Below are 27,769 nucleotides of genomic sequence, written 5' to 3'. Positions count from 1 at the left end.
TATTTTTTTTTGTATTTTTATGCATGCTATGATTGTATTTATGTTTGTTCATTACATATATATGTACTGTTCTATATATTACTGTTCTACAAAAGAATTCAGGGTGGCTTACAAAATATAAAACAAAAATACAAAATAGAAACAACTGTAAAAATTACAAAATACCAGCAACAGCATTCTAAAGCTATACAAATTCAACCATGTGTAAAATCTGCAAAAGACAGCAATAAACATAAAAATGTACAGCTCACTAACAGAAACAAAAGAATTCAAAAAAACCCAGAACAGGTTACAATTTTTGGTTGCTTTTTGGAAGAATCTGCTGCTAGGCTGCTTGTGCAGCCTCTCTCTTTTTGAGAGAGGAACAGCAGGAGGTAAGTGAGAATGCTGAGTGTTAGAGAGGATACCTGAACTCCCCACTACTGTATATCTCCTGGTACTCAGGTTGTGCTTCCTGTGCTCAGCTATTTTGCTTTGATGCAAATGATTCTGGCTGTGACCACTGATATTGTCATACTTCTTGGTCCCTATCTTCCTGTCCTGTGACTTTTTGTCACCTGCTTACAGTTCTCTGGGTCTTTATGCTGCCACCTGGAAATTTAAGGTTTATCTTGATTTCAGGAAGGCTTTTGATAAGGTTCCACATACTATCATTGACAAGTTGGTAAAATGTGGTTTAGATCCTGTTACCGTTAGGTGGATCTGTAACTGGTTGTGCTTGTGAATGTTTCCTCATCCTGTTGGAGAGGAGTGACAAGTGGACTGCCTCAAAGATCTGTCCTGGGGCCTGTTTTGTTCAACATATTTATAAATGATTTGGATGAAGGAATACAGGGAATGCTTATTAAATTTGCAGATGATTCTAAATTGGGAGCGCTTGCAAGTACAGTAGAAAACAGACAAAGGATACAGGATGATCTTGACAGGCTGAAAAACTGGGCTAAAACCAATAAAATGCATTTTAGCAGGGATAAATGTAAAGTTCTGCATTTAGGTAGGAAAAATCCAATGCATGGCTATAGGATGGGGGAGACTTGTGTTAGCAGTAGTATGTGCAAAAAGGATCTAGGGGTCTTAGTGGACCATATGCTGGACATGAGTCAGCAGTGTGATGCAGTGGCTAAAAAGGCAAATGCAATTTTGGACTGTATCAACAGATGTATAGTGTCCAGATCACATGAAGTGATGGTATGGCTTTACTCTGCTCTGGTAAGACCTCACCTGGAGTATTGTGTTCAGTTTTGGGTACCACATTTTAAGAAGGGTATAGACAAGCTGGATAGGGTCCATAGGAGGGCGACAAAGATGGTGAGGGGTCTGGAGACCAAGTCCTATGAAGAAAGGTTGAAGGAGCGGGGCATGTTTAGCCTGGAGAGGAGGCAGCTGAGAGGTGATATGATCACCATCTTCCAAGAACTTGAAGGGCTGTCATCTAGAGGATGGTGTGGAATTGTTTTCTGTGACTCCAGAAGATAAGACCAGAACCAAAGGGTTGAAATTAAATCAAAGAGTTTCCAGCTCAACATTAAGAAGAACTTCCTGACCATTATAGTTGTTCCTCAGTGGAACAGGCTTCCTCAGGAGGCAGTGGGCTCTCCTTCCTTGGAAGTTTTTAAATAGAGGTTAGATGGCCATGTGACAGCAATGAAGATCCTGTGAATTTAGGGGGAGGTATTTGTGAGTTTCCTGCCTCTTTAAGGAACCTAATTCTGTACAACATATTCTCCTTCGCTGCTCTCATTACTCTATTCATCCTCTTCTCCCCTCTTCAAATCCTTTGACCGATAATAATTTAGCCTTTTTGTTATCCAACAAGTTCCCCGAAATCACTGCATCTGTAGCTGAGTTCCTGTCATGTGTATGGAACTTAAGAACTATATAATATTATATATATATTCTGTCTACTGCTCTGCCGTTTTAACGTCAGTGGATTCCGGTCAGTTGCAACACTTTTTTATATTTTTCGATATCTAGTTCTTAGACTGTTTATCCCTGTTTTATTGTATTACTATGCCATTAAAGGTTTGTTTGATGATGGAGTTTCCTGCATTGTGCAGGGAGTTGGACTAGACGACCCTGGAGGTCCCTTGAGACTCTGATTCTTTGATTCTAAAGTGCATCTCAGTCTGGAAAGGCTGAAGATTACTGGTCAAGATAACTTCCAGAAATGTTTACTTAGAAGAAATTCTGCAGTGTTGGATGCTTTCTCTTATAGTGGTATTTTGTTACTTTTCCTTTGTAGGGAATGGACAGAGATAATAACAGTAAAGGAATGTTATAGTACTGGATTTTAAGGAAAGCCAAAGGAATAACTGTGTGTAACCTATAGAAAAAAGGTTTGGTGAAGAATAGAATAAGGATTGCAACCATTGATTTTATTTCTGACTATGGAGTCTAAGGCTCAATGTGGAAAAGGTCAAGAAGAGAATGACTTTTAAAGTGCTTTTTCTTGAGTTAGCATCTTTGGAAATCTTTATGAAAGGAGATTGGCTTCTGAACACAGAAGTGGTTCGGTTAAGAGAATGTGTTCAGTTTTCTTTTTTAAAAGCTGGTGCTCTGCAGCTCTGATTCTTCTGAACAAATTTATTAATCCTATTTCAGTTGAGTCTCTATTGAATTTAGCCATTCTGGAGCTTCTTGACATATTTAATCAGAGTTCTCTGCTGTATGCTTTACTCAGGTGCAACTTTATGTCTAATTAATAACCCTAGGATACTGAGATACATGTGGTTGATTAGTATGTGGACATATACTTGGCATATGGCATTTGATTAAGTAATGGGAGCTTCTTGAGATGCAACATAGTGTGAATGGTTTTGGAGGTGGTGAGGTCTTGACAGTTAAAGCTAGCTTCTTACACAGGCTTACGATGTATACTAGGAGACATGACATGACAGACAGTTATAGCTGCTAAATGAACAGTGAGTGTGGTATGTGCCAGCTGAAGAAATGACGGAAGATGGCAGCTTCTGTGGATGGAGTTGGTAAATCTTTATTGTAACAAATCTTAGGAAAACTACAGTGGAGCTTGCACACTTTGCACATGCAGACTCTTGAATCATGGCAATAATGAAAAGTAAAAAAAAAAATAGTGTAAGTGGAGCTAATTGCTGATATAGGTCAGAATTTTGGCTGTACTCCACAAATGTCCTGCTTTCCCCCTTTGCTCTCTATTTTTCCTTTATGCATGAACCAAAGCTTGTGTTTGTCAAGCCTTCCACCAAAAGCTACAGAATCCTATTTTGTGAGGAACAAACTCCTATTTACCTTACATTTGGATGCCACTGGAGTGTGCTTGAAGGAACCCCAGACAAGGAAGCTTTCATTCGTGCTCTGCACATGATGGAAAGAGGGAAAGGAGTGTGTTGGCACAGAAAACCATACATGTTTGTGCTTATCATGAACACCTGAATGCAGCATCTATAAACTGGTTAAAGTCAGACTTCCCACTAATGGCCTCTTTCTAGGCCAGTCTATAACATTCCATTTCTGTATCTTTATTTTGATTTTAAAAATTCTAGATTCGGGATCCAGTACAGATATTCTCTGCCACATGATGCCTTTTTATAGCTATGATGTTCCTCATACTTGTGGCCCAGATCCTAAAGTTTGCTGCCAGTTTGATTTTAAACGCTTACCTGGTGGCAGAGTCAATTGTCCCTGGAGAGTTCCTCCTGAAGCTATTCATCCTGGAAACATTCAGCATAGGTAAGTGCATGATGGTATTAATTTCAAAGCTAAACTTGGGTTCTCCAAATACATGAATGTGTAACTTGAAAGCTGTTAAATCAAGATGGGTAGCCATGCTAGTTGTGTCTGTAGCAGTAGAAAATAGTAAGAGTCCAGTAGCACCTTAAAAACTAACAAAATTTGTGGCTGGTATGAGCTTTCATGAGTCACTGCTCATTTTTTTCAATCTGAAGAAGTGAGCAGTGACTCACAAAAGCTCATACCTGCCACAAATTTTGTTAGCTTTCAGTTACAAGCTTGGGATTTTGGAAGCTCTTAATTAAAAATGGAAACAGTTCACAAAGAATTCTTATGATATTTATCTGGGTACTTTGCCCTCCTACATTATTTAAAGAGGCAATTATTTTATCTTTGAACTTAAAGGAACATTGCTCAGGGGTTTCTGATAGTACTGCCCAGGCCAAAAGTTGGCCACAGGAGTCGGGAGTGCTGCTTATGACCTGGCAGGTGGCTTGCAGAAACTCTCACTTGGAAACCTCTCAAGTCCCTGAGGCCTTTGGACCAGTTACTGAAAGAAAAGTTCTGGCTTATACTACTTGAGGACAACCAGATGGCTGTTACTGTATTTGAATCAGTAAACAACCACTGTGTTCTAATATGCTATATGAATTCAATATTATGTTAATAAACACAAACTAGTCAAATTACTTATGATACAGTGAAATATAATCAGAATTGCTTATGAATACAATTGCTTAATTGCCAAACTCCATAATGGTAGCAAAAGGAAAATATAACATACAAAGGCACCTCCAATTATAAAGGAACAAAGCCTGAAAGTGAAAGTCCCAGCAATGCTGTGTAGAAAGGTGGTATAATGGAAGGTCTGTTCCAGAAAAAAAGGAATGCAGACCTGATGAATAGTAGCTGGAAGACAATGCGGCTTCCGGATAAGTGCCAACATTTCAGGATCAAGCTCTTCTTCAGGAAATAAATTCACTCCAAATTCACTCATGTCGGTTGGAATTTTGAAAATGGGACCTCAATGAATGAGATGTTCTCTTTTGAGTGAATGAGTATTCAGTATGCCTGTCTCTATTTAAAACTGATAGCTCTTATAAATGTGAAAATATTCTCAAATCCCAGAAACAACAGTATGTCACAAAACTGTAAAATACCAGATGAGGGTGGTTATTTTAAAATGTTGTTTTACCCATTTATATTCTTTTCTTTTTGAAGGGCTTGGATGATTTTAGATCAATACAGAAAGAAGTCAAAGCTCTTTCATACCAAAGTTTTGTTGGTTCCATTAGGAGACGATTTCCGCTACACTGAAAGTTCAGAATGGGATCAACAGTATCAGAATTATCAGAAGCTTTTTGACTATATGAATTCTCATCCTGAGTTGCATGTTAAGGTAACTTTCTTAATTTTTGTAAAAACATGGTCATGTTAGCCAGCCTCTTTCTGATTTCAGTGCTTTCAATTTTTTTAAAAAATGTTGGTAAAAAATGTAGTCTGTGGTGCAAAGAGATCTAGAGTGACAGCCAGTTACTCCAGTCTAACAACATTGACATCAGTAGGCTTATATTGGAATAAGAAGAAGAAAAATTGCAGATTTATACCCCGCTCTTCTCTCTGAATCAGAGACTCAGAACGGCTTACAATCTCCCATATCTTCTCCCCCCACAACAGACACCCTGTGAGATGGGTGGGGCTGAGAGGGCTCTCACAGCAGCTGCCCTTTCAAGGACAACCTCTGCCAGAGCTATGGCTAACCCAAGGCCATTCCAGCAGGTGCAAGTGGAGGAGTGGGAATCAAACCCAGTTCTCCCAGATAAGAATCCGCGCACTTAACCACTACACCAGAACAGCACTGCAAGAGTGTCTGCAAACAAGGAAAGTCATAGAAAGCATGTTATGATGGCCTTGCTTCACAGACAGTAAATATGAATACGTTCAGGTTTTGTACTTATTAAGCTTCGAGGTATATATAATTCAGTCCCATATATAATACAGGCCCAGGATTTTATTTTGGGGTGCATTCAAATTTCTAAGGGGGCACTTAATTTAATTTAATTTGATTAAATTAAAACTAGGTGCCTCGTTGCTTTTTGCCCATCCCCGCATTGATGGCCTCCTGCTCTCCCCTCCCAGAAAGGAGAAGGCTTCCCTAGCCTGGGTACCCACCCCCTCCCTGGGCCAACTCACTTATTCCAAAGGGAAATTTCTCAACGCACCCTCCAGCTCTCTCATCTGGTGATCTGCAGACAGGACAGATGCCTGTCTCTTTTTTTCCCTGGGCCCCCCTCTCATGGCTGAAATCCAGCAGGAGTGCAGCAAAAGCAGGCTGTGTCTCCTCTGCTGTGATGGCTGCTTCTTCTTCTTCCTGGTCTGCCAACTGCAAGCCCAGCTTCCCCTACCCAGCATGCAGCACACCAACCAACCACCACTCTCCCTTTTACAGTGGCTGGGTGGGGAAGGCAGGCAGGGGGCAAGGTAGTAGAGGAGTACGCTAGTGCACTAACCTGCTTAGAGAGCTGCCAGTCAGCCAAGGCTGAACGTGGCTGGTCTGAGAAGGGGCACTATGGGAAGGGGGACCAGGCCTGAGTTGGCAACGGGCTGCTGAGGGAAGGCAGGTGGTCTGGGATGGCGGTGGACAAGGGTGAGGAAGTGGTGCTGGAGGTGCTTTTGCCATGTGGGGACTTCTTGCAGGATATGCTGTCTCAGGGCTGCCTGTGAAGGGTTTTTTTAATAGCTGGCCATGAGAATGGAGGCATGAAAAATAAAAATAGGAAGTTGAGGGGCCTAAGCTGGATAGAAAGTTGGGGGGGGACTTGGCAGGAAGTCAAGGGGTGGGACCCCAGAGACCCCACCATAGCTACAGACCTGATATAATGTGTCTAGAAAACTAAAGGTTTATAACTTACATAATAATTAAAAAATCATATTTCCAAATGAGAAGATTAATTCCAGTTGGCAGAAAATAGCATTAAAGAAGAGTGAAAATGAATCCATAATATATGGGTTAGCCAAGCAAAATTCCCAGAATGAAGGGATTTTTGAAATAATGTAGTTCTCCATATTTAATTTATTTAACCATAAATGACCTTCCAGTTGTTCATATAAAAATTAACAGATGATTTACTTCTGGAGACTTGCTGTTCTCTTATATATTTGAGTTATTTTCCTTTGTGTTTATTTTCTTAAGAGAAATATTTTGAAAACAATTGACCTAGTGCAATGACTGCTCTAAAACTGAATTAGGTAAACAAGATTTCTGAATTTAGTTTTCAATTGTGAGTATTTAACCCAGTTTGAGAAACTAGCTGCTTTAACTAGGTTTGAGAAACAGTACAAAGGACACCATGTTCCTTCCCCCTAGTCCAAGCCGTTTGGAGTGCACATAGCTGAGGACCACTCTGATCATGGGCATGTCTATGGACTCTTACTTTGCTCATACACATAATGAGAATGAACAGCTCAGTCCTAGACCATCTGCTTTGCATGCAGAAAGTCCTGGATCCAGTCCCTGGCATCTCTATTTAAAAAGGACAAGGTAGCAGGTGATGTGAAAAACCTGTCCACGAGACCCTGGAGAGCTGCTGCCAGTCAAAGTAGACAGTACTGACCTTGATAAGCCAATAGTTTGATACAATATAAGGCAATTGTGTCATTGTGTGTCTGCCCTTGACTGATAAATGAAATTAATTCAGAAATAAGATGGGGGAGGGGGAGGAATCCTGTACTGCTTATGGATTACACTTGAGGTATTTCAAACATGTGGGTAAAAGTGAGGAGCTACTAAAGCTCTAGAGCAGCATGAAATAAAATAGATTGTTTTGGTAGCATATGCCTATTTACCAAATTCTGGATGTTTATGATTTTCCAGCTTATTTCTGAGTTTGGCTTTGGCTCACAATTTCTGTCAGGAGTTAATAAGCAATAAAGAGCAAAGGGAAAGAAAGAAATGTCAAGCAAGTATAGAGAAGAAGATAAAGGACTGAGAGAAGGCCAACCCCGAGCTTTAGTACTGAAATGAATAAGCTTTTGCTGAATAAAAATGTGTCTTCTAGGGGGTGGGGGGTGGGAAATCTGACTTTGTGTAGTTGAAACAATTTTGGTCATTTTATTATTTCCTTCAGGCTCAGTTTGGGACGTTATCAGATTACTTTGAGGCACTACGAAAAGCTGGTGGTTTGGACGAAAGGACAGGTAGTTCAGTGTTTCCTATTTTGAGTGGTGATTTCTTCACTTATGCAGACAGAGATCACCACTATTGGAGTGGATATTTTACATCACGGCCTTTCTACAAACGACTAGATAGGATTTTAGAGTCATATTTAAGGTAAGCAGAGTCAGCTTGAGTATTGTACTCTGATGTTGCAGTAATGTACATGTAACAATCACCTTGACATACTCAGGGGTGGAATTCTAGCAGAAGCTCCTTTGCATATTAGACCACACCCCTGATGTAGCCAATCCTCCAAGAGCTTACAAAAAAGAGCCTTGTAAAAGAGCTCTAAAACAGAATGAAAGAAAACGGGTTGTTTTGGTAGCAAAGGCCCATCTATCAAATTCTGAAGGTTTATGATTTCCAAGTTTATTTCTGAGTTTGGCCTTAGCCCACAATTTCTGTCATAAGTTAGCAAGCAATAAAGAGCAAAGGGAAAGGAAAAAAAATGTCAAGTAAGTGTGGAGAAGAAGAGAAAGGACAGAGAAGGCCAGCCAAGAGCTGTAGTGTTGAAATCAATAAGCGTTTGCCAAATAAAGTTTTTTGTCTTTTTTTTTTGGAGGGGGGGACGTTCTGACTGTGCATAGTTCAAATAATTTGGTTATTTTATTATTCCCCTTCAGGCTCACTTTTGGACTTTGTCAGATTACTTTGAGGGACTACACAAAGCTTGAGGTATTAGCTAGAAGGAACAGTGCAGTGCAGAGAGAGACCATTGTGGATACCCTTTTTAGATTAACTGCTTATGGCCTATTGAATCCTATTGCTACTCTTGCTTGGTCTGCAAACCTCATGTCAATTCTTCCTGCCTCCCAGGCTGAAGGAGCTGGGATACTTTTTTCCAGGCCGCTCTTCTACTGTGGGTCTAGCAAGTGCTGAAGGGAAGGGTGGTGGATGTTACCGTGGCCATCACTAATGAGTTCTAGGCAAGACTCTCATCCTACTTTTGTTCCCCATATTCATGGTTGGTATATTTTGCGTCTATCAATGTCTAGTGTTTTTTGAATTGTGAGCTGTTCTTTTGAAAGTGGGCCCAGGGAGGATGCCCCCATTTGATACAAGACTGTTCTGCAAAATATTAAATAATTGGTATTAAAAGTCAGTTCTGCAGTCACTTGCACATGTGTATGCTACTATACTATACATGTGTATGCTACTATACTCCCTTACATGTAATCAAGGGAGTTCAAGTGAGGCAAGTTTGCACACACCCAGTCCCCAGGCAATCTTGCCTTACTTGAACTCCCTTGATTACATGTAAGGGAGATCATGATCGGATTACCTCAGTGTTCCCAGGAAAAGTTGTTATTGAGTTTAGGACAGTGCCATGCAGGTGTGCACCTGTGCAACTGCCTCTTCTATTATAGAGCTAAGTCTTGGCACAGAAGCAGTGGCAGGAGGGGGCAAGCTGCCAAGAGAAAGCCTGGATTCACATATTAGAGCCATCCAAATACAACTTGCTGGAGAACTGATGGACACTCAGGCTGTACGTGTACCCTGATGTGGAAAGATACTTTGAAACTAAAAGCAGGGTAGATAATGAGTTGGATCTTAAGGCGCATCTCTTCCTCACCCTACAGTTCCCACTGCACACTCCTTACGTTGCGCAAAGTTCTGTTCCTTTTGGTTTCCTGAACTCAGGAGGCAGCCCCTCGTGGGGTGCTATGATGGCCATATGGAGACTGGAAACTCCATTCCACAAGTGGAGCTCTCAAAAATTGTTGTAGCCCACCCCCTTTTTTATATCACTCCTTCACAATACTTTATAGAACTTAAAATGCTCAAAGAGCTGCTTACATAAAAGTGAAGTTTCAACACAATATGTTGGGGGGAAAGTCCACATGTCCTCAGAAGCTCTCACTGGTCCTACTGGATAGCAGTTCCTTAGTGTGTCTTGAGTCACTTTGGAAATAGTGCTTTAAAGATTTGGGGTAGAATGCAATGCTTTGTTACTGTGCATTTGATTTGTTGCTGGGGAAGACTGGTGAATGTTCTGATGATTATGAGGATTCAGTTTAAGTCTTTCTCCAGTGGGACTTGTGTAATAGCTTTGCATAGAGCTGAAATTAGCTGTTCACTGAGAGTGCTTATTCAGGTTTCGAACTTTTCAAGCTCTGTCACTCAAAAACCCATCAAATGCACTTGATTTAAAACATGGAAATATGGATTATAATGCAGATGGTAGCTGAATGGTTATTATATTGGAGAGAGTATTGCTTTGCTTTGGTAAACAGAACTGATTATAATGCTAAATATTTCTGAAGCTGGTTGACAGGCATCTTGGTAGTACCTATGCTGGTTTCTTTATGAGTTTGCACATCTACCTTTGTCTGTTTTATGTCATTTCAACATTTACATTGAAGTTCTGCATTTGGATACTTTGATACAGCATTTTATGCAACATTATATTGCAGTTCTGTCTTTGAGTATAAGCAGCCTTGTCTTTTACTACTGAGGGCTGGTAAAGTATGATGTTTATGCACCCTTTGAAAGGTGTGTTTATATGGGGCTGGTATTTTGTGTCACACTTTTGGTAGTGCTATTTTTTCTGTGAGTCTGTGACAGAAAGAATGCTGAAGAGAAGACTGCACATCAGTCAAAGAATTCTAAGAACCAGAAACTGCTGAATACAGTCTTGTGTGTCAGGATCTGCAAGAATCAAAAGGAAGAGGGCAGAAGAAAACTGTAGTGATAACATCAGAGTTAAGATTTGTTGTAATATTTAAGAATTACTTTGGGAGCATTTTGCTGAAATGTGGTATATAAATACTGTTAGTAATAAAAATCACTTTGTATTCTAGGGCTGCTGAAATTCTTTATTCTTTGGCCTTGGCACAGTCTAAAAAAAATGAAAGAATGAAAGTATTTCCTTCAGTGGAGCACTACAAGTTACTGACAGAGGCTAGGAGAAACTTGGGACTCTTTCAGCATCATGATGCTATCACAGGAACTTCTAAAGATTGGGTTGTCGTTGATTATGGGACTAGGTGAGGTACCTCTGTATAATGCTTAAATGTAATGGCTTGGATTGAAATGCATCTTCTGCTTCACAAAGAGGAAGGGGGTGATTATTGCTGACTCTTGAGGCATCCAGTTCCTACTGTTCCCAGGCCAACACACAGGGTCCACTCCTTGGTAAGTACTGGGCTTGAGTAGGAAGGTAGAACTGGGAAAGATCCATTCCTTATGGTCCGCTGGAGCCAACCCCCTTTTATATATCTTGTGGTCTTAGAACTAGCTTTAAATTGGATGAGGGGGAAGAATACCATCAACATAGTTATCCATGAGCTGCTGGCCAGCTTGTATGCATGAAAATCTGTTTGGAACTTGATGCAAAAAGAAGTATATTCATGATCTGTGCACCAGAGAAAGAATGAAATCATTTTTCTTTTCTATAGATAATAGCATTGTGATTTCTTCATGGCAGTGAAGAATCTGGTAAAAAATTAAACACTTTGGATATTTTATTGTTTGTGAGAATATATTATAGAAAAATATATTGTATTATTGCTAGGTTAACTGGAAATATACATAAATATAGACCCCTGAAAGATGTTGGCTTGTATATTTTGCTCTTACTGTCCTGTATTATATTTCACTTCCAAAGAGGAGCAAGAATGGCAGTTCTCTGGCAGAGAGAGTTCAGTAGTAACCAAAAGGAGAGACTACAATAGTTGCAGTTTATGAGGGTGTAGCTATATCAGAAAAGAACACACTGCCATTTGACTTCAAATGTATGAGATTTGTTTACACAAGCTAGATCCAAAGAAGGAGAAACTGGCTTTAAAAGAGTTCAGGAAAGAATAATGCTGTTTATGCCAGGATGGATTTTGGCAGGGATACCCCAAAATAAAGTTATGAAGAAAGAGAGTGAGAAAAAGTTATTGTAAACACAAACAACTTTATTGTATACAAAATAAAAATAATAAAAATGTAATGAATCTACACTAGGCACTTGAGAATTAATTTCTTAAGTAACCATACATGCCTGTGCGTGCACACATTCAAACAAGAAGGCACATTTATAAAAGGCAGAAGGGAGGAAAGTGAGAAGTTTTAGGGAAGAGACATACAGCATGAAATCTGGGGCCTTGAGATCCGGAGAGATGTTCGGCAAACATAGCTGAGTTCAAAGGAGCAGAATGAATAGTCAGCTGAGAAAAAGCCTACAAAAGTGCAGCTGGGGTTCTCAGCAGGAAACCTGAGTTCTGACCAGCAGAGATTTAGACCAGAGATCTGAAGAACCATTTGCTAGTGCCTAGGGTCCTTCTTTTATGGACTGATCACCAGGGTAGGTGGGGTTTAGTCATCCTGGCTTTTGATTGGGTCCAGATAAAGTTTGAATCTCATTGGCTAGTTTAAAGTTAGCCGCTATCAAATCTGCATGGCCACAAAGAGCCTGGGTGAGGCAACACAATTAACATACTTTAATTAGGTTGGAACCAGATCTGCATAAAAACAAAAGTGTGTGTGAATAAAGAAAGCTCCTGAAACAGGATGAAGTGTAAATTCATGACTCAAGTGCCTGTCTTGATTGAGTGAAAAAAGGCAAAAGAAGAACCGGAGTTGGTTAATGAAATAGCAACTTTCTTGGGCTGGGCAGACACTTCTGGGACATGTCAGGACTTTGGGTGATGTCTCTGATGTTGAAAAGTCTTTTGTTATTGATAACAATATGTCACTGAGCTAGGGAAGATTGGTCAGTTTCTAATTCAGCACACCCTTCTTCCCTGAGATTAAAACAACTAAATCCAAAATAAGATGGGGCACCTACTATTTAAGGGAGTCATGGTTGGAGGAGGGGGCAGGGTTCTCACAGATTTCCTGTTTCTGCTGCTGTGACCTCAGTAGAAACTGGTTGTATTGCTGATAATCAGAGTTGAATAGGCCTGTTTGTCTTTGTTATCAGGGCTAGTTTTCTAGAAGAAGCTCCTCTGCATATTAGGCCATGTCTCCTGATGTAGCCAATCCTCTAAGAGCTTAGAGGGCTGTTAGTACAGGGCCTACTGTAAGCACCAGGAGGATTAGCTACATCAGGGGGACATGGCCTAATATGCAGAGGACCTCCTGCTAGAAAAAGGGCCCTGGTTGTTGCTATTATTATTTATTTATTTGATTTATATCTTGCCCTCCCGCTCAGGGCGGCTCACAACCTATAAAATCACATAACAATATAGCCAACAATTACATTTAAACAGGTTCAGGTCAGCCATTAATTAAAACAATCTAAAACACTTAAAACAATATGGTGCTAATATCAGGATATCCTTTCAGTTCAGTTGGATAATGGATGTTCTTCCTGCTACTATATTGGCATGCCAGGATCAATTGAAGGCAAGCCGGAAAAGTATAGTCTTGCGGGACCTGTGGAATTGCGCAAGGTCTCGCAAGGCTATAGCCTCCTCTGGCAGTTGGTTCCACCAATAGGGGATGGTGACTGAAAACGCTGTTTCTCTATTAGATTTCAGTCTAGCCTTCCTCGGCCCAGGGATCGTTAATAGATTTTGTGTACCAGATCTAAGTACCCTCTGGGAAACGTGTGGGGAGAGACAGTCCCTAAGGTGGACAGGTCCTCTGCCATATAGGGCTTGTTGTCCTGGCTGTCAGTCTGGTCCTGTAGACTAATAATTCAAGACTACATCCACTATGCTATAGGTACAGAAAATATTTTTAACATCCTTAGCAGATAAAGAAAGTTTTGTTGAAATTCTGGGTTTACACACATTATTTATTTATTATTTTATATTTCTATCCCGCTCTTCTCAAAAATGGGCTCAGGGCGATTCACATTAATAACATTTACATAAATATAAAACAACTAACTAAAACAGCTGAAAGCAAATCATATGTATTACACACACATACACCAGAGTTTTATTAACTTATCTTTTATATTAGTTTACAATTTTATTCTTATATTAGTTTTACATCCTTAACAGACATTCAGTGGCCAAGTTGCATATTTAGAAACAGGAACATTGCTTCACTTAAGCATGTATCTGCTTATATAGATGCCTATTTTGGATAGAGAGCTTCAGGATTTTAGTTTGTATGGTTTTAATCAACACAATTGCTACTTTCCAGTCATCCTTAACTTTTAAAAGTACTTGAATTTAATTTCCTAAAACTATAGCATCTATTTTTGTTTACAGGCTTTTCCATTCATTAATGAACTTGAAAAAAATCATCATTGATTCAGCTCATGTTCTTATTCTAAAGGAACAAGAAATATATAGTTACAACCCATCAACTCCGTTCTTTACAATGGTGAGTTCTGAGGGAGCAAATGATGATCATGGCATGTCTGGAGGTATTCAGGGTCTCAGACTGGAGTGGAGGTGACCTTGCACATGGGGAAATCACTTGCAGTCAGTATGGCAGCAGCTTCCTCCACCTCAGGAGAGCTGGATGGGGATGAGCTGTCCTTGTGAGGCAGAGGCCAGTTAGATGTTAGGCCAGGTGCAGAGGATAATTGAGGGAGGGGCTAGGAATAATAAATGTGGGAGGTGGAAAGAAATAGGTTTTGGCTCAAGGAGATTGGATGTGGAAAAGCAGGAAGGGGAGGAGCTTGGATTGGAGAGAGGAGATAAATGGAGAGCCTGTGAAGGTGTTTGGGGAGAAGGAGGAAGCGGCTGTCCTAATGGGAGGCTGAAAACATCTACAGTCAGAGAAGTAACCAGAAAGCTGACTCTGAGAGGCTCCTGCCTTTCTGAGGCTGGCTGTGGCTAGAGATAATGCAAATGGGATGGAGCCAGAGAAGAACTCACAAAAACTCATGAAAGGTAATAGCATGATGATCCCTTTTTAAGAAACTCCAGAGGCCTACATGCTCGTGAAGAAATGATGTTACATGTTAGGTTTTAAGTATGAGCATTTGATGTGATGATTTTATTGTATAATGCAGGAGTGGCCAAACTGTGACTTGGGAGCCACCTCTCTTTCTGTTCTCCTTCTCCCCATCTATTTGTCTTCCTTCCTTCCTTGCAGCTCTCATATGGTTTATGTTCATGTTTTATGGCTCTCAAACATCTGACATTTATTCTATGTGGCTCTTATATTAAGCAAGTTTGGCCACCCCTGGTATAATGCAAGTAAACTGTAAGATTCTTGGTACGTTGATCTGAGGGTTATTTTTATGTCACTTTCTGTGCCTAGTGTAAATGTAAGGATTTCAGTCTAATTAAATACCTAAGGCAGTTTTCATACCATACTTTATCGGTGATAGTGCAAGCTGTTTTCTACATAGATACTATCATTTTGTCACCAAAGGACCTAATGCTGTATGGAGTGTATTCATTTGTGATAACTATGTAAAGATTGGGGGAGTGGGAATATGTTAGTAAACATTTAACAACTTACTACTTTGTTAAACATAAGATAAATTGTGCAAAGATAAGTTAGTTATTTTTCCAAAAAAACACAGTAGATGTTATGTATGATGTAATGATCTTTGCATAAGGTACTTTATTGCAATTTGCTTTAAACTGTGCAGTAGTAGAATGCATGAAGCAGTAAATCATGATTTCATTAATTAGTGATCTCATTGCAGCTGTTCTGTACAGTTGTACTGTTTCAGTCTTAAGGATTACATCTTGTATAAGATATATGGTTTAAAGAGACCAGATGTGCAGTATATCCATCCACCATCCATGGCCTGATAGTCCTGGCAGTCCACATTGGTGAACAGTAAAACAAACTTGAGCTTTGTATAAGTTGCACCTGCAAATTAGCAGAATTTATTTCCCATTTCTAGGATGATGTTCAGCCTTCACAAGACTCTCTGCCACACAAGACTGTCATAGATCTGAATATGCAGCCAAGGTAAATATTTCATTTTATTTTTATTAATGCTTGAAACTAACTAGAAATATTTAATAATAAGCACTTGATTCTCTAATTTTGATCTTTACTTAGGGATGAAGCAGTGGTTATTAAGTAGCTTGCTAAAATTACAAAACACAAGAATTGCAATTGGAAAAAATCATCTAAGTAGTCAGAGCAAGCTTTTTGTATATGATCATAATTATATCTTCAGTTGCTATGTGTTAAAGGGATTTTAGGATAAAGAGTTGCTGTTGAAAGGCATAAATGCCAAAGTAATGTAAAACTAGCTTAATAGAACAACCTTATTTAAAAACTTGCTTAAAACATAGTGCATAAACACTTTTTTCTCCCTGTAATAAAAATTAAGTGAACTGCCAAACAGCTTGTCATTCATGTTTGATAGCGTATTTTGAACATCTCTATACAAACATTAGGATCCAGCTTATTTCAGAACTTATGTTCTGTTTGAGAAATGGCTGTAACAAGCAAACAGGCGGAGAAATGACCATGACAGGGAATGTGTCAAATTAATAGGAAGCAGAGAGTGAGTATAAATGGGCAGTCTTCACAGTGGAGGATGGTAAGCAGTGGGATTCCGCAGGGCTTGGTACTGGGTCCCATGCTCTTTAACTTGTTCATAAATGATTTGGAGTTGGGAGTGAGCAGTGAAGTGGCCAAGTTTGAAGATGACACTAAATTGTTCAGGGTGGTGAGAACCAGAGAGGATTGTGAGGCACTCCAAAGGGATCTGTTGAGGCTGGGTGAGTGGGCGTCAACATGGCAGATGCGGTTTAATGTGGCCAAGTGCAAAGTAATGCACATTGGGGCCAAGAATCCCAGCTACAAATAAAAGTTGATGGGGTGTGAACTGGCAGAGACTGCCCAAGAGAGAGATCTTGGGGTCGTGGTAGATAACTCACTGAAAATGTCAAGACAGTGTGCGATTGCAATAAAAAAGGCCAACACCATGCTGGGAATTATTAGAAAGGGAATTGAAAACAAATCAGCCAGTATCATAATGCCCCTGTATAAATCGATGGTGCGGTCTCATTTGGAATACTGTGTGCAATTCTGGTCACCGCACCTCAAAAAGGATATTATAGCATTGGAAAAAGTGCAGAAAAGGGCAGCTAGAATGATTAAAGGGTTGGAACACTTTCCCTATGAAGAAAGGTTAAAACGCTTGAGGCTCTTTAGCTTGGAGAAATGTCGTCTGCGGGGTGACATGATAGAGGTTTACAAGATAATGCATGGGATGGAGAAAGTAGAGAAAGAAGTACTTTTCTCCCTTTCTCACAATACAAGAACTCATGGGCATTTGATGAAATTGCTGAGCAGTCATGTTAAAATGGATAAAAGGAAGTACTTCTTCACCCAAAGGGTGATTAACATGTGGAATTCACTGCCACAGGAGGTGGTGGCGGCTACAAGCATAGACAGCTTCAAGAAGGGGTTAGGTGAAAATATGGAGCAGAGGTCCATCAGTGGCTATTAGTCACAGTGTGTGTGTGTGTGTGTGTGTGTGTGTATATATATATATATATATATATATATATATATATATATATATATATATATATATATATATATATATATATATAATAAATTTTTTGGCCACTGTGTGACACAGAGTGTTGGAGTGGATGGGCCATTGGTTTGATCCAACATGGCTTCTCTTATGTTCTTATGTGTTTATCTATTGGGAAGTTACACATGTTAAGTATTAAGATAGAGGGAAATTGTCAATTATTGTTAGAAAACCATGGGTGGTAGCAGTTTTGCGTCTCACAAATGTAAAATTTCATGGATTTCTAGCAAAAGCCGCTGAGCCTGCCTTTGGCGGGGAGGGCGGGATATAAATCAAATAAATAAATAAATAAAATTTATGTTATCAAAGATTTCAGGTTTTCACAGCTGGTAACATCATTAGGGTTTGTAGAATCTTTCAGGCTTAAGTGCTGTGTTCTACTGGAGAAAGTTTTTCTTTATGTTTATCATTTATGTTAATTTATGTTTATCATTACCAGCTATGATTTTTGAATTTTTGTACCAGCTCACGAAGTAAAATTTATCACAAATTTTAGCCAGTCTGTGAAGCGGTGTTTTTGGAAGGGTGCCCAGCATGAACATTCCACTAACTTTGTGCTGTTCATAGTGGCTTGTGAATAGATAAATTTCCAGATGGACAATCTTGGCTTAATTAACATTTTACAAAACTCCAAGACAACCGGGGGGAGGATAGAATTCTCCAGCCTTGGAAACACCATTAGGAGTTCTCCAAAGCTTAACAGGCACCGCTGGCTGCCAATAACAAAGTTCCCATTTTGCTCTATGGGAACCTAAAGCTGTATATATACTCAGCTCAGCTCCACACCTTTTTGTCTGTCAGCTGTTCACAGCACAGTTACATACAGAGAGGCAGAGAACTTGTTAAAAGCTGACTAGCAGAACACACATTCATTTATTCCTTCCTGATTGTAAACTCCTCTTCCCTGCTGGGATTTGAGTGTTAGGTGGATTCAGGGCTCTGAGCCAATCCATCTCTCTGCTCATGGTGAGCAGAAGGGCTTAGCTACTGGATGCCTCACATTTCATACTCCTGATTGTGAACTTTTCTTGCTGCAGGAGTTTGGGTGTTAGATGGACTCAGGGCCACACAAAGAGAGGTCGGGCCAGATGACAGCTTTGTGTGGCCAGTACTCCAGGGGATTGATATCAGCAGTCTCTGGGGACCTGGCAAGGTACTCCCTCACCATCACCTCTGCCAAATCCTCTGCCATTGTATGTCTGGCATCTGCATTGCTGCTGACCCCTTGCCCCTCCAGTTCACTACTGATAACCATTAGTGGGGCTTCCATGTTGAGGCAGAAGTACTGGGTTGTGGCTCCTCCTCCACCTCCCCAACTTTGTCAACCGCTTTACCCTCTGGCCATTTTGGCTTGTGGCCTTCATAGTCTTTGTAGAGCTCATGCTTCTATTCAAGAGCTCTATTCAGAAGAGTAGTGCTGCCTTTTACCTTAGAATCAAAGTCTAAAGCAAGCTTGTACTCCCCTTTATTGCAGAGAAGATGCAACTTGGTGGCAATGTCCACCTGCAACCTCTCTGCCAAGGCCCAAACCCATAAAAGAACAGCAAGCTCCAGTGTGAAGGCCAGCACCTGGAGCAACCCTAGAGTCAGGAGGATGACTTGCCTAGGCTCACTGTATGGCCACACAGTGGTGTCCTGGAAGGGTTTGAGGACACGCAACATTTGGGACAGAATCAGGCTGGTAGTAGACCTGATGCTGAACTCCTCTTTCCTATGCAGGATGGTCATGGAGAAGATGACATCCTGTGCAGCACTCTTCTGCTGTGCAATCATGGCATAGGTGGAGTTCCTCATCCCCCTCCCCCTACCTCTCGTGCAGCAGATGGGCAGATCCTGCGCCAGAATTGGTTGCCCAGGTGTCAGCAGGTTTTAAACAAGGACTGCATCTCAAGGGGCACAGCGTCCCAGGTAGCTGTAAAAATGATCCTTAGCCCCAGAGCATCCTTCACCAGCTGAAGCCTCTGCACCAGGCAGACAATATCCTTGAGGTGCACAGACTTTATCTCTGTTGCCAGTCGTTGCAGGATTTTGGAACCCAGGACTATTCCTTGAGTTTTTTTATTAGTTGGGTGGAGACTGGCAACAGGCTGAATTTAGTAAAGAGAGAGATAATGGTACTAAAACAAAACTAGTTTATTCCATTATAAGATTTTACGACTGAAAGTACTTCATCAATATTAAATCTTTTAAGACAGAAAACATAACATTTCAGTATTCAGCATATCATAATTTCATAAAAACCCAATACTTGATTTAGTGTACATGTCTGAACCTAATAGGTTCAGAAATACAGAATGTTCTGGACTGGTCACCAAGGCCTCACAAGGAACTGTTGATAGTCAGTCCAAAGGAGACAAATCTTTTATACTCTGAGTTCATAGGTTCAATTAAAATGGCTGACATATAGTACACATCTTTAGCAGAAACAAATCTCTAGTACAATTTTACTTTGAATTCATACCATAGTTAAAATGGGTGATAGGGAGTAATAGATACCATATCAAGAAGAAGAGATTGGATTTATATCCTGCCTTTCACTTGGAGCCTCAGAGCAGCTTAACATCTCCTTTCCATTCCTCTCCCCACAACAGACACCCTGTGAGGTAGGTGGGGCAGAGAGAACTCTCAGAGAACTGCTCTTGAGAGAACAGCTCTGAGAGAACTTGTGGCTGACCCAAAGTCACACCAGCAGCTGCATGTGGATGAATGGGCAATCAAACCCAGTTCTCCCAGATTAGAGTCCATGCACTTAACCATTACACCAAAGTTGCTCTCAATGAACATTTTGAGAATGAGCCTTCAACAGATAAACTAGGCCTTTACCTGTCAAGCATGCATTTTGAAGACCCATAGGCACCAGGAAAGAAAAATATGAACTATTATTTTATACATAGGAAGGCCAACGTCTCAAGGAAAGTGGTCAACACTGGCTTGCAAGAATGTCACATCAGCTATACTGCAAAGCTCTATAAAAGAGGAGAACCAAAGCAGCATGATTCAGATTGCTATACGGAAATGCCCCAGGCTCACTTATATTTCTGCCACAGTCCCCACTTTGAGACTTGGGAGCATTTCTGTCTTGAAAAAAACCTCAGGGCAAGGTCCAGATTAAGGCTGGGATTACTTCAGGAACTGGCGCTCTTTTGTCTGGGTTGCAGTTACTCACATGTGGAACCTCCTTAATGGTTAGTCTCTCATTTTAAATGGCTTGCTGCTTAGGAGGTGTCAGCAGCTTGTGTCTCTGCTAGTGGATGGCAAGGGGATCCTGGATTCAAGCCCTCCCAATATGCTGCCAAGGTGGATAGCTTCCTGTAGACCAGATTTAATTTGCTTGATTTTCTGTTGGAACAGTCTGAGGTAACAAAAGTACTCCATTAAAGTAATGCTCTCCACACTTAATTGAGGTGGCATGGATAAATCCAGTTACCTGAGAACACTGAAACAATCAGTTTATAAGATAGTTCATTCTTGACAAACCATTGGTCACCTTTTGATTAAACTTGATAGCACTATGGTGGAAAGTTGGGGGAGGGCAGTGCCAGTAAAGCCACCCAAGGTGTACAAAAAAGTTGGCAAGGTCAGATTCATAATTCCTTTTTCCAGTATTCTTTTGTCTGGTATGCCTTCTTATTACCTACTTGAGGCCATAATGGGCAGCCAGGGGAGATCTCTTCTTCATACTAGGTAATTTGTGTATAATATTTCTTAATAACTTGGATGTTTAGAGTACTATTGATAGTTTGGTAAGGCTCAATAAAATAGAACTTGATTTAAGTTTATGTTCTCTTCTTTTCCTGTTTGAACTTGGTACCCTTGCTGGCTCGCATCCGGCCCAAAAAGTCCTAAGGGGCTGAGACCCCTGTGGACTTCTTGGTTCAGCTTCCTTTTGCAACACTGGTGTCTGTGACCATGTAGCTACACAGGAAGTTGCCACTGCCCACCCACTCCCTCAGGTTCATCTGTATAACACAATCTCAGGGTTCTGTGCCGTGTGGTCTGCATTTATCCCTTGCACATGGAGTAGAACCACTTTGTAGCCCAGTGGCAGGACAGCCCTCTCCTGGGGCCTTGGCCATGCCCCAGCAGTCCTGCTGATTGCTCCAGAAGTCTGCCATGAAGTGCATGGCTCTGCCTGAGTCTTTACCATCACCACTGTAGCCAGCGAAAGGCTATGTGCTCTATGAGAAGAAGAAGATATTGGATTTATATCCTGCCCTCCACTCCGAAGAGTCTCAGAGCGGCTAACAATCTCCTTTACCTTCCTCGCCCACAACAGACACCCTGTGAGGTGGGTGGGGCTGGAGAGGGCTCTCACAGCAGCTGCTCTTTCAAGGACAACCTCTGCCAGAGCTATGGCTAACCAAGTCCATGCTAGCAGGTGCAAGTGGAGGAGAGGGGAATCAAACCCGGTTCTCCCAGATAAGAGTCCGTACACTTAACCACTACACCAAACCGGCTCTTTTATCTTTTACCTATATCTAACACTTGTCTGAATCTTTAAATAAATCATAACTATTCCTTAGGAACATACTTGAAATTGTCCCTGTGCATTATTTCAATTCTTCAATCCATAAATACTTGTTTATACAAAAAACTATACAGTCTTTATTATGCAAGATAGTTTGCATCATTAATCACTTTAAATGTAAACCTCAGAATTCCCCTGTCCAAGCTTTCAAGGAGTTACTTTGGGGAGCCCTTGTTGGATGTCTGTTGTTGTGTCTGCCTTTCTGTCCTGCATTTGGAAATTTGGTGAGGGGCTGTGAGCATAGGGGGGATGCTTGCCTTGCTTCCAGTGTCTGGCTGGGAGGAGAGAGGACCACCCAGGTGAAGTTTTCCAGTGAGTTTGATATCATTGGCTTTTCCCTGAACTATTCTATAGGCTACTTTTCCAGAGAGAACAGCAAATCTTTTGGGGGGATCCTGAACTGGGACCCCAGAAATGTCATCTGCCCCCAACTTGGAGAGATTGTAGAAAAGCAGGCAGCAAGGTGAGGTTCCCTATATGTTTGCTGTGTGTAGCTTGCAGGGGGTCCATTCTACACACTTTTGAAACTGTTCCTGACATTTTCCCCGAAAGCACTTTCCTGGTTTGACATTAGTTCTGTTGGGTTTGCAATGCCACAGTGGCACTGGTTCTGCTGGGCATGCAAAAATGCCCCCTCCTTCAGTTTCTACTGCAGAGATTCTCTGGATTTAATTCTGTTTTTCAAGGCTTCTGTTGCCCATACATTTTCTGCTGTTTTTCTCTTCCATTTGAAACAGCAGAGGATGGGGTACCTTCTTTGGGGGGATGTAACGCGGACCCTGTAAATCCAATCTTCACCAAACTTGGATGATAAGTAGAGGAGAGATCTGCTGCAAGTTTGGTGTCTCTAGCTTGCACAGGGTCTGTTCTATATACACTCCTGAACCTGCACCTGTCATTTCCCCAGAAAGCACTTTCCTGGGGGTGCCTTCTTTGTGAGGCTGTAACTCAGACCACATAAATTCAATCATTACCAAACTGGGTAGGCAAATAGAGGAGAGTCAGCTGGAGATCTCCTGCAAGTTTGTTGCCTCTAGCGCACTGGGGGGAATTCTACTGCATCATGACCCTCACAAATTTAGCATTAAAAAGTTTGTGAAAGTCTGTGGTTTGTGAACCACACACACACCACAAACTGAACCACATCTTCTCAGCCATGGCAGCAAACTATGTCATACACAAGCCTATTTGAGGTAATTTAATTCAGCTGTTATTGAATACAGTGAGTACCTAAGACTTTTTATGAAGACCTACCCTTGATGACCTACTTCTTTTGGTTGAAATGGATGCTATGGAAGATTGTTGACTGTTGCTCAGCAATAGGCTCCAGGATCTCCCCACAGTAACTGATTCTGAACAATTGGAACAAGGGCTACATCCCCAGCCTCCATGAAGCTTTAACAAAGTTTCTCAGGATCCTGTGGATAAGAAGCCTGGAGCTTCTGCTCCCCAATATAGGAAGAGGAAGGTGGTGGTGATTGGAGACTCCTTGCTCAGAGGGGTGCAGCACAAAGTATGCTGATCGGACTTGTCATCCTGAGAGGTCTGCTGTCTGCCAGGTGCATGCATCCAGGATGTGACAAAAAGGATTGGAAGACTTATCAAACCCACAGGTTACTATCCTTTCTTGCTGATCCATGTGGGAACGAATGATACTGCCCATCATAGCTCTGAATGTATTAGAAAAGACTATGTGGCTCTGGGTCAGAAGGTGAAGGAGCTGGGCGCACAGGTTGTGTTCTGATCAGTTCTTCCTGTTGAAGGCCGTGGCTTAGGATGAGAAAGAAGAATACTTCAAATAAATGACTGGCTACGTCAATGGTGTTATAAGGAAGATTCGGATTTCTGAATCATAGCTTACGCTTTCGAGATGGTGGTCTTCTATTGGGAGATGGTTTGCACCTTATTGTGGTAGGAAAAAGTGTGTTTGGTAACAGCCTTGCTAACCTAATAAGGAGGGCTTTAAACTAAATTGTATGGGGGAGTGAGACAATAATTCAAAGCCTCATATGATGCCAGAAATTGGGGATAAGAACACTAACGCTTTGCAGAGAGTGATGCATACACTAGGTAATGTTAATTTGCAGGTATGTACAGAAAATAAACCCTCAGGATGCATAAAACATGGATTCCGATGTCTCTACACTAATGCACAGAGTATGGGAAACAAACAGGAGAAACTGGAAGTCCTAATACAAGAAGGAGACTATGACATACTGAAACTTGGTGGGATGACACAACTGGAATATTAGGATTCAGGGGTACAACTTATTTAAAAGGGATAGACAAATGAGAACGGGCAGAGGCGTAGCAGTATATGTGGAGGTATATACTTGTGAGGGAATATGTGAATCTGAGCATGGCAGCTCAGTTGAGAGTCTCTGGGTAAAAATAAAAGGATTAAAAATAACAGTGATATTATTGTGTGTGTGTGTGGGGGGGGGGTCTGCTATAGACCACCAAGCCAGGCAGAGGACTTGGATGAGATACTCCTACAACAGATTGCAAAGTTCTCCAAGAGAAGGAATACAGTCATCATGGAAGATTTCAATTACCCGGACATCTGTTGGAAGTCCAACTCTGCTAAAAATGAAAGGTCAAATAGATTCCTGCCTTGTCTTGCTGACAGCTTCCTTTTCCAGAAAGTGAAGAAGGAAACAAGGGGATCTGCTATCTTGGATTTGATTCTCACCAACAAGGAATAATTGATTGATGAAGTGAAAATAGTGGACACCATGGGCAGTAGTGACCATGTGATTTTGGAATTTACAGTCTTAGGGAAGGGAAAAGCTATACGTAGTCAGACTTATAGGTTGGACTTCAGAAAGGCAAACTTCGATAAACTTAGAACTATGCTGGGTAAAATCCCATGGTCAGAAATACTTAGGAAGAAGGGGGTTCAAGAGGGATGGGAGTTTCTTAAAAGCGAAATACTGAAAGCGCAATCACAGACGATTCCTATGAGAAGAAAAAATGGAAAAAGCCTTGTAACAAATAATGAAGAGAGGGCAGAACTGCTCAATTCCTACTTTTCCTCAGTCTTCTCTTCTGAGGGCAACAGTCCTCAACATGGCAAAAACAGAACATATAATGAGGGTATGAAGTTCCAACCTAGGATCAGCATAGGGGTAGTACATAAACACCTCGTTCCTTTAAATGAACTGCAACCAAGGGTTCTAAAAGAGCTTGTGGATGTAATTTCTGAGCCTCTGGCTATTATTTTTGAGAATTCTTGGAGAACAGGAGAGGTGCCGGAAGATTGGAGGCAGGCGAATGTTGTCCCCATCTTCAAGAAGGGGAAAAAGGAGGATGCGGGTAACTACCGCCCCATCAGCTTGACGTCTATACCTGAAAAGTTTTAGAACAAATCATCAAACAGTCGGTCCTGGAACATTTAGAAAGGATGGCTGTGGTTACTAAGAGCCAGCATGGGTTTCTTAAGAACAAGTAATGTCAGACTAACCTGATCTCTTTTTTTGAGAAAGTGACTACCTTGCGGGTTCAGGGGAATGCTGTAGACATAGTTTATCTTGATTTCAGAAAGGCTTTTGATAAGGTTCCACATACTATCCTTGTTGACAAGTTGGTAAAATATGGTTTGGATCCTGTTACCGTTAGGTGGATCTGTAACTGGTTAACAGATTGCACCCAAAGAGTGCTTGTGAATGGTTCCTCATCCTCTTGGAGAGGAGTGATAAGCGGAGTGCCTCAGGAATCTGTCCTGGGACCTGTTTTGTTCAACATCTTTATCAATGATTTGGATGAAAAATAAAGGGAATGCTTATTAAATTTGCTAATGATACTAAATTTGGAGGGGTTGCAAATACAGTAGAAGACAGAAACAGGATATAGGATGACCTTGACAGGCTGGAAAACTGGGCTAAAATCAATAAAATGAATTTTAACAGGTATAAATGTAAAGTTCTGCTTTTAGGTAGGAGAAATCCAATGCATGGTTATAGGATGGGGGAGACTTGTCTTAGCAGTAGTATGTGCGAAAAGGATCCAGGGGTCTTAGTGGATCATACGCTGAACATGAGTCAACAGTGTGATGCGGTGGCTAAAAAGGCAAATGCAATTTTGGGCTGTATCAACAGAAGTATAGCGTCCAGATCACGTGAAGTGATGCTATTGCTTTACTCTGCTCTGGTAAGACCTCACCTGGAGTATTGTGTTCAGTTTTGGGTACCACATTTTAAGAAGGATATAGACAAGCTGGAACGGGTCCATAGGAGAGCGACGAAGACGGTGAGGGGTCTGGAGACCAAGTCCTATGTAGAAAGGTTGAAGGAGCTGGGCATGGTAAGCCTGGAGAGGAGGCAGCTGAGAGGTGATATGATCACCATCTTCAAGTACTTGAAGGACTGTCATAGAGAAGATGGTGTGGAATTATTTTTTGTGGTCCCAGAAGGTTGGACCAGAACCAATGGGTTGAAATTAAATCAAAGGAGTTTCCAGCTGAACATTAGGAAGAACGTCCTGATAGTTAGAGCAATTCCTCCGTGAAAAAGGCTTTCTCGGGAGGTGGTGGACTCTCCTTCCTTGGAGGTTTTTAAACAGAGGCTAGCTGGCCATCTGACAGCAATGAAGATCCTGTGAATTTAGGGGTAGGTATTTGTGGGTTTCCTTCATTGTGCAGGGGGTTGGACTAGATGACCCTTCCAACTCTATGATTCTATGATTGCAGGATTACTATGGATCGTTTCTACTATGATATATTGTTGAATATTTTGTATTGACTTGTTAACTGTCTTTATTATGTGGTTTAATTTGTCTTCCATGGTATCCTTTGTCTTTGCTCCTTCAACTTTAAAGACTGTGGTTAGTGCTTATCTTTTTGGCTTACGCTGTGTAGATACTCATAGGCACAGCTCACAGAACAGTGCTATGAAAACTGTTTGCCTTTCTCAGCCAGTGTAGTGTAGTGGTTAGAATGCTGGACTAGGATCTGAGAGGGCCAGGTTCTATTCCCCAATCTACCATGGAAACTTGCTGGAGGATTCTGGGCCAGTTACCACTCTTGGCCTAACCTACCTAATAGTATTGCTATGAGGATAAAATGGAGGACAATTGATAAAAGACACTTTGAACCCCACTGGGGAGAAAGGTGGTTTGTAAATGAATAAGTAAATATTTGTAGTTTCAAAATGCAGTAACTTTGGAGAAAGAATGAGACTGCCCCTTCTGCATTATCTCTAAAAGCCAAACAGAGCTATTGCTCCTGTAGGACAGCATTATTGAATTCTGCATATTTCTTCCTTTGTTATCAGTTTTGGGCTAAGAGTATTCAGAGGTTACAACAGAGGTTTGTCTCTGACAGGCATAAACACAGCTTTGCCCCTTCCTTTCCATCACTGTGTGCATAGTGTCATCTAAGGTGTGGGAAGCCACAAATGAAATTCCAGATTGTTGTCAAGTCCAGATAAAGGCATCAGAACAAACTGGAGTTTTCCTCTGCTTCTCCTCCCCACTGTCTAAAATCACAGACACTTCGGATTATAAACTGAAATAGGCTTGGAATCGTAATTTTTAAGAGGGAAGTAGATTCCAGTTCACACAAGTACCTTCTTTTGGTGGGTGTCATGGCAAACTTGAGCATGGTTCAAGGGTTCACAAACCTGGAAGCCATTGATAATAATTCACATATTGAGGGAAGAGGGCGGAACAATGTGAGCTCTCAGCCATGGCATCAAATTATGTCATAGACAAGCCTATTGGGGTAATTATTGAATGCAGCTGTTATCTGTGGTGAACCTTCATTTAGGGCAGAGACTTGGGCCCACTGGAAATTTGTCATAACTTTCTAAACTTCCTCCATTGCAGCCTCAAATACTCTTCGTAGGGACAGGAATATCATGAGGAGTACATTCTAGGTCACTATGGGATGGAGGAAGTAGCAGTAATT

At 41.1% G+C, this 27,769-nt stretch overlaps 1 protein-coding gene across 1 annotated transcript in view; it reads left to right on the top strand.

The window, feature by feature from the left end:
* The window catches only part of MAN2A1 (mannosidase alpha class 2A member 1), a 113,044-nt gene that overhangs the window by 51,065 nt on the left and 34,210 nt on the right, over positions 1-27,769 (top strand). The window contains exons 7-12 of the mRNA XM_060235616.1: positions 3,522-3,708; positions 4,930-5,107; positions 7,836-8,038; positions 10,726-10,911; positions 14,077-14,191; positions 15,678-15,745. Of these exons, the coding sequence (XP_060091599.1) occupies positions 3,522-3,708; positions 4,930-5,107; positions 7,836-8,038; positions 10,726-10,911; positions 14,077-14,191; positions 15,678-15,745 (937 nt within the window). The remainder of the gene's footprint in view (positions 1-3,521; positions 3,709-4,929; positions 5,108-7,835; positions 8,039-10,725; positions 10,912-14,076; positions 14,192-15,677; positions 15,746-27,769) is intronic.

The sequence above is a fragment of the Heteronotia binoei genome, chromosome 4 (assembly GCF_032191835.1).
Source record: "Heteronotia binoei isolate CCM8104 ecotype False Entrance Well chromosome 4, APGP_CSIRO_Hbin_v1, whole genome shotgun sequence".
In the NCBI taxonomy this organism is placed as follows: Eukaryota; Metazoa; Chordata; class Lepidosauria; order Squamata; family Gekkonidae; genus Heteronotia; species Heteronotia binoei.
The sequence above is the reverse complement of the archived record's forward strand: the minus strand, read 5'-3'. Positions and strand labels throughout refer to the sequence as shown.